Source organism: Peromyscus leucopus, chromosome 19 (assembly GCF_004664715.2).
Source record: "Peromyscus leucopus breed LL Stock chromosome 19, UCI_PerLeu_2.1, whole genome shotgun sequence".
Taxonomy (NCBI): Eukaryota; Metazoa; Chordata; class Mammalia; order Rodentia; family Cricetidae; genus Peromyscus; species Peromyscus leucopus.
In genome coordinates, this window is record NC_051079.1 from 23,812,559 (window position 1) to 23,824,848 (window position 12,290).

Below are 12,290 nucleotides of genomic sequence, written 5' to 3' on the forward strand. Positions count from 1 at the left end.
CAAGGACCTTATGTAGACAGACCCACAGGACTTTAAAGAAGCCATTAATTGGCCTGGTGGTGTGGTGGTGGTGCACACCTTTAATCCCAGCATTTGGGAAGCAAAGGCAGGTGGATCTCTGAGTTCCAGGATGGTCAGGGCTACAAAGAAACCCTGTCTCAAACAACAAACGAAAGAAGCCATTGGTTGACCTCCAGGTGCCCCTTAAAGAGCCATTCATTGCCCACTGCAGGATTAACATGTGAGTAAGATGATTTATGCTCACAGCCTGGGATTAACAAATTCTATAAATATTTTTAAATTAGATTTATTTATTTTATTTTATATGTGTTTGCCTGCACGTGTGTATGTGTACCACACGCATGCTTGGTTTCCTTGGAGGCCAGAGAGGGCGTGGAAACCTCTGGAATTAGGGTTAGGGATGGTTGTGAACCACCATGTGTGCCCTGAGAATTGAACCAGGGTCCTCTGCAACAGGAACAAATTCTCTTAACCACTGAGCCAAGTCTCCAGCCCAAGTTCTGTACCTCTTACATGGGAGTGCATAGTAAGAGATCTATGAAGTGGTCTTGTTCCCGACATCCTCATGTTAGTGATGAGGAGATTGAGTTCACATAGGTCCATTTAAGAAACCATAAGATCTGCCAGGTAGTGGTGGTGCACACACTTAATCCCAGCACTCAGGAGGCAGAAGCAGGCAGGTCTCTGAGTGTGAGGCCAGCCTGGTCTACAGAGTGAGTTCCAGAAAAGCCAGGGCTACACAGAGAAACCCTGTTTCAAAAAGAAACCATAAGATCTTAGAGTTGGAGAGATGCCTCAGTGGTTAAGAGCACTGGCTGCTCTTGCACAGGACCTGGGTTTGATTCCCAGCACTCACATGGCAGTTCACAACTGTCTGTGAAAGAGAATCCAATGCCCTCTTCTGACCTCTAAGAGCACCAGACACACACATGATGCACACACATCCATGCAGGCAAAACATGCATACACATAAAATAATTGAACAACCCTTTTAAATGATATAAAAATAAACTGTGCAATCTTTATTGAACCTGAGCAAAAGCAAGCACAAAGTATTCACACACACACACACACACACACACACACACACACACACACACACACGCAAACTCACAGGCCAAAAACTCCTCATTCCCTTCTCTGCTTTCTAGAAGATGGAAGAATATTTTCTTTCTTTTTTTTTGGAAGAAAAATTTTCTAAGGTACCTACTAAATGCCCCATCCAGGAGGCACACAGAAAAATAAGCCCTGGTCAGCCAGACCTGAGGACACATGCCTACAATCCTAACATTCTAGCGGCTGAGGCAGGAGGATCACAAGCTTGAGACAGGCTTGGACTGCACCTAGTGTGTTCCAAGCCAGCCTGAGCAATAGAGTAAGATCCTTCTGTACAAAACAGAACACCAGCAAAAAGTCTAAGACCCAACCCCTCATCCACAGTAGGTCAATTCGGAATCAAGCCTCAAAGTCTCTTAAGGTGCTTCGGGAATGTGGTGGTTTGAAAGAAAATAGTCCCCAAAGGGAGTGGCACTATTAAGAGGTGTGGCCTTGTTGAAGTAGGCGTGGCCTTATTGGAGGGCGCGTCTCTGTGGGAGCAGCCTTTGAGGTAGGTCTCTTTCTCAAGCTTCCCTCGGTGTGACACTCAGACCACTTTCTGTTGGCTGCAGGATGTGGGACTTTTGTGTTGACGGCGGCACCGTGTCTGCCTGCACACAGCCATGTCCCACCGTGATGATAACGGTCGGAACTTCTGTTTTTTTGTTTGGTTTTTCGAGACAGGGTTTCTCTGTGTAGCTTTGCGCCTTTCCTGGAACTCACTTTGGAGACCAGGCTGGCCTAGAACTCACAGAGATCGGCCTGCCCCTGCCTCCCGAGTGCTGGGATTAAAGGCGTGTGCCACCACTGCCCGGCGGTCGGAACTTCTGAACTGTACACAAGCCACCCCGATGAAATGTTCTCCTTTATAAAGTTGCTGTGGTCATGGTGAATCTTCACAGCAACAGCAACCCCAAGCAAGACAGGGAGCAACACTGAGATGTCATTAACCATCCCCTCCTGAACCCAGGGAAGTCACTCCAAAATCAAGCCTGTTTTCCCAAGAAGTGCAGGTTCAAGGACATTTTTTTTTTGATTAAGAAAATTAGGGATGGAGAAAAGACTACTGAGGCAAACTCTGTAACCTTTTCCTAAGTGCCTTAAATCCAGGACATCTCTTCCCCCAGCTATGAAGCCCAACAAGCAAGCTCTAGCCAAAAGACAGGCCTTTCATCCAGTGAGGACTCGCCCCAAAATGAGACGGGACAAAAAGCATACCCAAGAGAAGTCATTAAAAAAAAAAAGATCTAACATTATAAATCATTGCTCCAGTCTCCAAACACTGTTTTCATAATTATCTTGTCACTGAAGGACAACAATCACTTTGCAAACTGACACCATGGCTGAGCTGTACTTTGAGGACATAGAGAGTCCTGGGGACTCCGGAACTCTGGAACTCTTCGGTGTGTGTGGCCAGTGTCATTTCTGTGAGGGCCGCAGAACAATGGCTGAGACCGCCTTCCCATCCATGCTTCCCTCTGAACTTCGTTACGTCCCCAGACCTAGGGAGCAGCTCAATCCCCCGAGGTCATCCCCAGCCCTGCCTAACAGCGCCCTGAGTCCCGGGAGCCCCACAAGCTCCAGCCTTCCTCTGTTCATCCAGTCCCTTTCTCAAGTACTGAAGCTCACGGTGAATCCAAAAGACAGGTTTCTGCCTAAGTAGCTGGAACCCCAGTGACAACCTCTCATCAAGAGGGGGGGGGGGGTGTCACTCAGCAGTAGAGTGTGCTAAGCACACAAGAGGCCCTAAGTTTGATACCCAGCACCCCTTGTCTGCAAAGTGGTATTGGTAACAGAAAGAAAGGTAGTGGTCTTTTCAAATGTAGCCCTGGGTGGCACGAAGATTGATGAAATATGTAAGCGATAATGAACTGGAGAGCTGACCCTCGGCCACAGAAGGGAAGACTATGGAAATGAAGGAACTATACCAGAACTTACTTTGACGGAAACTATTATAAATATGGTGCCTGCTGCTTCTCTTCCACAGCCCCACAGACGCGTCACCTTGCAGTCACCAAGGGAAGAGGTAGAGATAGTGTGTTCACTCATTTAGGAGGAGGGTCCCCAAAAAGTTCTTCTGTGATTACTAACAACATGTGGAGGAAATCAGGGTGAAGGGTGAAGTCTCATTAACATTTGGAGACCTGCAGCTCCAAGGGAGGGGGGACTTGAGGTCAGGGGAGGGGCCTACACTGCTCCAGGCTACATGATTCTAAGCGATGGACCCTCTCAAGCAGGAGGAGATAAACGGACTATGTGATCAGTGACCCTAAGGGTGGTGGGAGACCTGCCTCGGCCCCTCTCGGTCTGGGAGAGAAGGGCGTGGCCTCCTTGAAGGCTTTGGGCTGCGACCCTCCTCTCTGATTCCCCATTGGTCAGTGGCTCCCACGGCTCTGCCAATGAGGGACAAATGAGATGGGCTGTTGATTTTTCCCTCTGGGCCATTGAGAATTTGCCCACATAAATACTGGGAAAAGCTCTGCCTTCTGCTCACTTCTCCGCACTTGGCCCTGAGCTGGCCCGGGTCCCCTGGGATGGGCAGGGCCATGGGAAACTTGCTTATGCTGTGGGTGGCTGCTGCGGGCATGTGCTGTACCACCCCCAGTGCCTCTGCCTGGTGAGTCCTGCCCCCAGCCCTCGGTCCCCAAGGAAGCCCAGCATGCCATCCCCGTTCACCTCAGTTTTTCTTGTTTGGTAGGTCAGTGAGCAATTTCCTGGTAACAGGTCCCAAGGTAGGATGATGCCTTTCGGTCCCTCCTGATTTTACCCTCTGGGGTCCCTGATGACTCTTCTGGGGAAAGCAAAAGGGGCGGCGGGTGGTGGGAGGGATGATTTCAGACCCTCTCCCTGGGAGATCCAGAACTGTTTAGTTTTTGTGTTGTTTTGTGGTGTCCAGGATTGAACCTAAGGCCTTGTGGACGCCAGGTAACTGCTCTGCCGCTGAGCCAGGTCCCCAGGCCCCAGTATGGTTTCTTTCTGGGGAATGATTGTGTTGGAGTCTGTCTTCTCCACAACCCTCCATGTCCCGAGGAAGCTCACAGCCCTTTCCCCTGGCACAGGCCTATCTGACCTACGCCACCAGCGTGGCCTTGGGCGCTCAGACTGGCATCGAAGAGTGTAAGTTCCAGTTTGCTTGGGAACGATGGAACTGCCCGGAGCATGCTTTCCAGTTCTCCACCCACGGCAGGCTGAGAGGTGGTAAGTTGTCACGGGACGCCGACGCCGCAAGGTGGGCTTGCAGTACATACATGGGTATGTGAACCGTGTGCACGGTGAGATGTGAAAGGGACCAGCGAGCTCCTGACACATCCTAGCTGTGCTACCCTGAGTGAGGGTCACAGGGGCCGGTGTGTGTGCTTCGGACCTGCTGAGAAGGAGTTTTGTACCATTCCTTTATTTACAGGGGTCATGCCGCAGTGCGCGCGTGTGTGCGTGTGTGTGTGTGTGTGTGTGTGTGTGTGTGTGTGTGTGTGTGTGTACAACTTGGGGAGTGTGTTCTTACTTCCACCATGAGTTTTGGATTGACTCAGGTCCTCAGGCTTGGATGCTAGTGCCCTGCCCTGCTGAGCCACCTCCGGGCCCTAGGAGTGTTCTGAGGTCTGAAGGTCTGAAGGAGGTGGCTTTTACCACAAAGGTTATTGTTGGCTCTAATGCACATCTGCCTGTGTGCTCGTTCACACTCACCTTGCTCTGAGTTGCATGAAATGAAGTAAAAATGGGGAAAGGCATCCATGGGGCCCTTGAAGGAGTTACATTGGCCCCCTTATCATAAAATCCCAGTGACAATGAAGCTGTGAGATCAGAATGACTTTGCCTCAGGTGGCTGTGGTGTGTGTGTGTGTGTGTGTGTGTGTGTAGGTGTGTGGATGTGTTTGTATGTGTGTATGATATGAATGCATGTGTATAATGTATATGTTTGTGTGTGTGATATGTGTACGTGTGTATATATGTGTGTGGTATGTGTGCATGTGTGATGTGATGTGTGTGTGTGATGTGGGTGTGTTTGTGTGTATGTGTGTGCAATATGTGTATATGTATGTTAGGTGGTGTGTGTGTGATGTGTGTGTGTTTGTGTCTATATGTGTGTGATGTGTATATATATGTATGTTGTGTGGTATGTGTGCATGTATGTGTGATGTATATGTAGGTGTGTGATATAGTATATGTGTATTTGTGTGTGTGATGTATGTGTATGTATGTGCATGTGTCTCTGTGTGTGTGTGTGTAGTTTGTGTGGTATATATGCATGTGTGTGCATGTGTGCATATGGGTGTGTATATATATGTGCATGTGTGTGTATGTGTGTATGTGTATGTATGGGTGTGTATGTATATGTATGTGTGTGCACACACGTGCATGCTTTCAGTTAGGTGCAGGAGTTTGCATGGGAAACCTTTTGTAGAAACAGCAGAGTTCCTGAGAAGAGTTGGGGAGAATAAAGGGCAGGAAGAGCTTCCTCTCCGTGGAACACGCAGGTAGACTAGGCAGTATTTGGAAGACCTCCAGGGTCTGGGGGATGCTCAGTGGGTAAACCCTTGCTATGTAAGCATGAGGCCCTGGTGTGGACCTGGGTGTCATGGCACACACCTGTCGTCTCTCAGAAACTGAGGCAGGAGGATGCGAGGCCTTACTGACCTGCCAGTGAGCTCCAGATTCAGACAGACCCTGGGAGAGTAGGACAGTACAATAGAGGACGATGCCTGATGTTCACCTTGGGCTTTTCCACACACACAGGCACGTGGGTCCACAAGTACATCGCCTCCCTACTCTGTGTTCAGAAATAAAAGGTCTTTCTCGATTGCCTACACCAGCCTTGTGCTGGGTCTCACTGCCTATATCCTATATACTATACAGAGGTCTAGGCTAGACTTCAGGGGAGTGGAGTCCTGATCCGAAAATCAGCACTGGCCTTAGCTTCAGAGTTCCCTGAGTTCCGATTTCCCCATCCGCAGCGCGGGATGTCCATTCCTGCCTCGATAAAGTGAGGAGGGGGAAAAGGCAGAGTGAGCGCCCAGGGAAAGGCGTACCCTAAGTCCTAAGGAGGCGGGGGCAAGAACAAGGCTGCTTTGCGCCACCAGGATCCACGTTTCTAGTCAGCCCCCTCTTTCTCTCCAAAGCTACTAGAGAATCATCCTTCATTCACGCTATCCGCTCTGCTGGAGTCATGTACACCATCACCAAGAACTGTAGCATGGGTGACTTTGAAAACTGCGGTTGTGATGGGTCAAAAAATGGAAAAACAGGTAACTTGGGCTTCGGTGGAGGTGGGAAGAGGCGGGGAGCTGCAGAACTGAGTGCTGACGGAGTTTTCTAAGAGAGCTCTAGGGGACTCTCTTGAGTCCCCAGACCCTAACAGTCCCTTCACCCAGCGGTGTCATGGCCTGCCTGCCGAGAGCTGAATTTGCATCCCTGAGACCAGGAATTAGAAAGTTTCTCTACTGGAGTGAGAAGGCTGGGAGAGTCAGAGACCAGCCCTGGTACCGGAACAGCTTGTCCTCAAAGCTCCCCAACTATTTGCAGACCCTACAAGACTTAGACCTATCACTAATGAGTGCAGGCCCTGACACTGTTGTAAAGGGGTAGAGATCCAGAATGTTTGCGATACAAAGGACCTCCGAGGCCATCCACCTCATCCTGTGCACCCATGGTTTTCCTGTGGGCACACAGGACTTACCTCTTGAAGCTGAGAAACACTCAGAGTGGGCTTTGGGAATGGGAACCCACCCATCCTCCCCAAATACCTATATTTCCCCGGCTCACCTTCAGACATTCTCTGAGGGCTCTTGGGGATGGTTTGGCTGTCGACTGAACAGAACGTGGCTCTTTCCCTGGGATCTAGCTGAGCGTTGTATGCGGATCTCTTTCTTTCCTGTGTGTAGGTGGCCATGGCTGGATCTGGGGAGGCTGCAGCGACAATGTGGAATTTGGGGAAAAGATCTCCAGACTCTTCGTGGACAGCCTGGAGAAAGGGAAGGATGCCAGAGCCCTGATGAATCTACATAACAGCAGGGCTGGCAGGCTGGTGGGTACAGGAGTCATCCAGTTTGGACTGCAGCCCCTCACACTCACCAAGAGCTGTCTCATACCTGTTTCATCCCCAAAGCCATTCAGGAAGAACTGAGGCAGTTGTCTCTGTTTTCTGGATGAAAGGCCAGTTCAGTCCCAGACAAGTGGCTTGTCTAAGACAATACAGTTGATAAGCCTCAGATCTGAAGTCTGTGCATTAAATTTTAATACTTTTTTTTTTTTTTTTTTTTTTTGGTGTGCTCCTGTGTGTGTGTTCTCCAAAATGGAGTCTTTTCAGGTAGCCCTGGCTTGCCTGGTACTTCACTATATAGTCCTTAAACTCATGGCAATCCTCCTGTCTCAGCCTCCCAAATTCTAGAATTACAGACATGAGCCACCAGGCTGCAAAACATTAACCAGTTTAACTACATGCTAAGACATTAACAGAGGCCTATTATCATCCTTAAGTCTTCCTGGGATTTGAGAGGTTGGTACTGTAGAATCTGTTTTCAACAACGTTTCTCTGGTGGAGTAATACTGTGAACTCAAATCTGGAAGCAAATTGGACTTGAGACAAAAATCATTGAAAAGTTCCTGTGAGCTTCCACCTGGATGTCCTGGTCACCCAGGGCAGAGGGAGGCACTTTCAAGGCAATTATAACCACTGCCTTGAGGGTAATGGGTTCAGATCCCTTCTCTCTAAGAGGGTGTGAGGGAGGCCAGAGGGAGGGTGACAGGGCACAGACAAGCCACCACAAATAGTCTAGCTCCAGGCTTCACAACAGACGCTGTCTGTGGGTGTGGTTTCTTCATAACTTACAAAGTGTTTCCTTGATTTTTTTTTTTTATTTTTAATTTTTTGATGTGCTGGAGACTAAACTCTGGGCCTCATACATGCTAGGCAAGTCCTCTACCCTTGAACGATATCATCAGTCCCTATCTTATCCTACATTTCGATAAGAAATTGGCCGAGAAAAACGCTGGGATTGGGCCAGGAGCCGTCTAGGTTCCTAGCCGCAGTAGCCTCTTCTCAGCATTTGGCCAGCTCTTCATCAGAGGCATCCAGGTCCTTAACCTCTGAATGTTCTCCTTGACTAGATCTGAGCAAAGGCTTAGGAGCCTCCCTAATAATCCCCACAGGTCTCCAAAGCTAGAAAGCACAGCTCTAGAATATTGCTAACCACTGGCCTTCTCCATCAAGAGTTATTCTTTGTGTTCTTCCCCACCCTCCCCCGCCCCGCCCTGTCCCTTCCTCTTCCTCCTTCCCTCCCTCCCTCCCTCCTTCCCTCTCTTTCTACCTCTCTACCTTCCTCCCTTCCTCCCTTCCTCCCTCTCTCTCTCTCTGAAGGCAGTGAGGGCCTCCATGAAAAGGACCTGCAAATGTCACGGCATCTCAGGAAGCTGTAGCATCCAGACATGCTGGCTGCAGCTGGCTGACTTCCGGGAGATGGGAGACTACCTAAAGGCCAAGTATGACCGCGCGCTGAAAATTGAGCTGGATAAGCGCCGACTAAGGGCTGGCAACCGAGCCGAGGGCCGCTGGGCTCCCACAGAGACCTTCCTTCCCAGCGCAGAGGCTGAGCTGGTCTTCTTAGAGGACTCTCCTGACTACTGCACCCACAATGCCAGCCTGGGCATCTACGGCACCGAGGGCCGCGAGTGCCTGCAGGACGCCCGCAATGCGTCCAGGCGGGAGCAGCGCAGCTGTGCGCGCTTGTGCACCGAGTGTGGGCTGCAGGTGGAAGAGAGGAGAACGGAGGCCATGAGCAGCTGTGACTGCAGCTTTAAGTGGTGCTGCACCGTCAAGTGTAGCCAGTGCAGGCGCACTGTGAACAGGTACTACTGCACACGCCCCGCGGGCAGTGTCCGGCCCCGGGGCAGGGGCAAGAGCAGTGCTTGGTAACACCACCACAGATTCGCTTGCTGCTTAGTTGCGGGACAGTGGAGGTGGGGATACAGCTTCTGGCCCAGAGGACACAGACTGGAAAACAATTGGGACATCACAGGGTTGGCCTGTAGACCTTATGATAGCTGTCATAGATCATACAGCGTCTTTGCAGAGCTGAAATCTGAACCTGGTTCTCCTGGACCCAGCCTTTCCCCGCGCAGTCACTCTTGGACTTACGCAGCTTCTTAAAGGAGGAGTTTGATTTAGGGTGCACATCCAAAGGACCCTCAAAGAATTTGTTCCGTTAAGTTTCAGACCTTGTCCTGTCCAGCTGTGCTGCTGGGAGTTAGAGCGAAGAGAAGCAAAAAGAAAACAGTCCCAGGGCTGGAGAGATGGCTCAGTGGTTAGGAGCGCTCATTGACTGGCCTTCCAGAGGATGCAGTTCACTTCCAGGCACCCACATGGTGGCTGCCAGCCATCTGTACTTCCAGTTCCAAGGGATCCAATGTCCTCTTCTGGTCTCCTTGGCCACCAGGCACAAATGTGCACAGACATACAGGCAGGCAAAATACCTATGCATATAAAGTAATAAAGTAAAATTTAAATTTAAAAAGATCAGAGTTCTGTTCGAAACCTGTGAAGGAGCGTCCTTCCTCACTTCTGACCGTCTGAAAACACTTGCAGAGGGAGCTGGGCCCGGGACCAGATTCTCCAACTGTGAGCTTGTTAGTGTGCTGGGGTCTTCATCTGCTAATGCACTTTGAAACAGTTCCCCCAGCTAAGCCTTAGGGAAACCAGGACCCAACATGACCAAGGAACCATCTTCGGAGCCAAAATGACAATCAGTGGACAGGTGACGAGGACTTAACAGACAACATCCTCGAAGAAGAGAATTTCCCTGGAGACCTATAGAACATTTCAACTTTGTTATTTTCCAAAATTAGAAACTCAATTTCTAATAAATAAATGCTTCTAGGATATACCTAGATAGGACTTTCTTTTCTTTTAAAGATTTATTTATTTTATTTTATGTGTATAACTGTTTTACCTGCATGTACGTCTGTGTGCCGGGTGCCTGTGGAATTCAGAACTGGAACGACAGGTAGTTTGTGAGCCACCACGCGGTGCTGGGAAGTGAACTCAGGTCCTCTGCCAGAGCATCAGTGCTCTTTCTTGTTCGTTTGTTTTTTGAGATAGGGTTTCTCTGTGTAGTTTTGGAACCTGTCCTGGAACTCATTCTGTAGACCAGGCTGGCCTCGAACTCACAGAGATCCACCTGCCTTTGCTGGGTGTGCCACCACCACCTGGGGCAGTTGGTGCTCTGGACCACTGAGCCATCTCCCCAACCCCAGGACTTCTCTTTTTTTCTCCTTTAGACAGTCTCTAAGCCAGACTGTCCTCACCTCAAACTCGCTATGTAGTCAAGGATGACCTTGAACTCTTGACCTCCAACCTCCACTGTCTGAGTGCTGGAATTATCATCACCATACCTGATTTATGTGGTGTTGGGACCAAATTTAGGGCTTCAGACATTGCTAGGCAAGCTCTCTGCCTGTTGAGTCCCATCCTCAACTGGGACCTTTCCTTACTCGCTGTGGAAAGCTGAGGATCACAGGGCTATGGAGAAAACTAAACACTCAGTTGATTTCAGGAAGTAAAGTCAAAGCTGGGTGGGTGGCAGTGCGTGCCTGCAATCCCAGCACTCGGGAGGCAAGAGAACCACGAGTTCAGCTATAAAGGGAGTATGAGGCCAGGCTGTCTCAAAACCAAAATAAATGAATACAAATACAAACCAAACAATGAAAATGAAGTAACAGGAAAACAATGCACATAGATTTCGGTGTTATTCAAGTATGACTCAGGCAACTTTAGGAAGTGAGGAAGCCCTCTGAACTTGGACCATATTCCAAGTGTGCTTACTCTCTGGATTTAGACTGCCTAATGTGTCTGTACACCAAGATCTGGGCTCCAGGGCAGTAGCCTAGGAAAGCTGTGGATTCTACTTCCCTGGTTTACACTTTCCCCCTTAAGAAGGTCGCCTCTGGAGGAGGAGGAGTATCCCATAAAGAGCATCTGCCTCTTCCCCAGGCCACTGGCGTCCTAAGTGAAATTCACAGCCTTGGGAAACACCGCAGAGACACTGGCCGGACCCCTGCAGGGAGGTTTAACAAGTGAAGTGATCCCCGAGAGCAGACAGCATTCCCAGGCCTTTGTTAAGAACAGGATACTTTGTTTCTTTCTTACTTGCCTACAATAAATATTTTGCCTTATGCGCATGCAGGGTGTGGGGGTAGAGGCCCGGAGACTTCCGATTCCTTTGAAACTGGAGTTAATAAAGGCGGTTGTAAGGCACCTGCTGTGGGTGCTGGGAATTGAACTCAGGTTCTCTGCAAGAAGAGTGCAGATTCTTAACTGCTGAGCACTCCCTCCGGCTCCACTAATCAGTTCATCTTAAAACGGTCTTCCGTCTCAGGTTGTAGTGATGAAAGTGAGATATTCACTAAGGAAGTTGGCATCACAAGAGAAATCACAAGCAGGTTCCTTACAAGTCTGGTCCAGCCTGACCTCCATCACTTCTAGTTTGAAACCCCCACATGTGACAGAGGCAAGATACGACGAGAAATCCAAAGAGATGCTTTTCTCCACGTCCTGCTTCAAAGCAAGGGGTTAAAAAGACTCTGGTAAGGACAGAGAACGGCAGTGTGGGCGACTCCGGGTTGTGGTCATAGGGAAACAGGAGAACCTACCTAGAGGGCAAAGGCTTTGAGTAGGCAGCCAAAGAAGAAATTATTTTCCTGGGAAGTAAACGCTAAGTACAAAATTCCGTGGTCCTGAGTGTCGACCCGCAATAAACATGGATCTCAAAGTCCCCAGCCTGATACCTAATTTGAATTGTGATGCTGTTAGGGAAATGAATAAACTCGACTTTTCTCCCTGCATTCCTACAGAATTTCCATCCAAAGGACCCGAGGCACCTGACGCCTTGACATCCCACCCCACCCCCTGACCCTCACGCTGTATTGATATACCCAAATAATCTTGGGTGGTGTGGGGGGGGCGGTTTGGAAACAAAACTATCCTTGCTGCTTTGTTTAATGACCACCCCCAGGAGAACATGCTCTGAGGTCCCTGTGAGGTTATAGAGGAGTTTTCATTAAGAAAACAAAGAAAGAAGAATTCTGTGGCGAGTTTACTGAGCACCGCCCCCCCCAAAGCTCATAGCCCGCTGGTGTCTTCTTCTGTGCCCCCCATCCCCATCCATCCTGCCTCCAAAGTCATC

The 12,290-nt window shown here is 49.6% G+C and overlaps 1 protein-coding gene across 1 annotated transcript; it reads left to right on the top strand.

Annotated features, from left to right (window-relative positions):
• The first annotated feature begins 3,611 nt into the window (after positions 1 to 3,611).
• On the top strand, positions 3,612 to 9,398 carry Wnt8a (Wnt family member 8A). The gene is made up of 6 exons (XM_028886845.2): positions 3,612 to 3,733; positions 3,815 to 3,848; positions 4,176 to 4,314; positions 6,234 to 6,359; positions 6,996 to 7,138; positions 8,471 to 9,398. The coding sequence occupies exons 1-6, from the start codon at positions 3,651 to 3,653 to the stop codon at positions 9,023 to 9,025; spliced, it is 1,080 nt and encodes a 359-aa protein (XP_028742678.1). The 5' UTR covers positions 3,612 to 3,650; the 3' UTR covers positions 9,026 to 9,398.
• Positions 9,399 to 12,290: the final 2,892 nt, after the last annotated feature.

Coding starts and splice junctions, on each gene's coding strand:
- Wnt8a (XM_028886845.2), top strand. CDS start 3,651: ATGGGCAGGGCCATGGGAAACTTGCTTATGCTGTGGGTGGCTGCTGCG. Junction 3,849..4,175: donor TCCTGGTAACAGGTCCCAAG/GTAGGATGATGC, acceptor CCCCTGGCACAG/GCCTATCTGACCTACGCCAC. Junction 6,360..6,995: donor GTCAAAAAATGGAAAAACAG/GTAACTTGGGCT, acceptor TCCTGTGTGTAG/GTGGCCATGGCTGGATCTGG.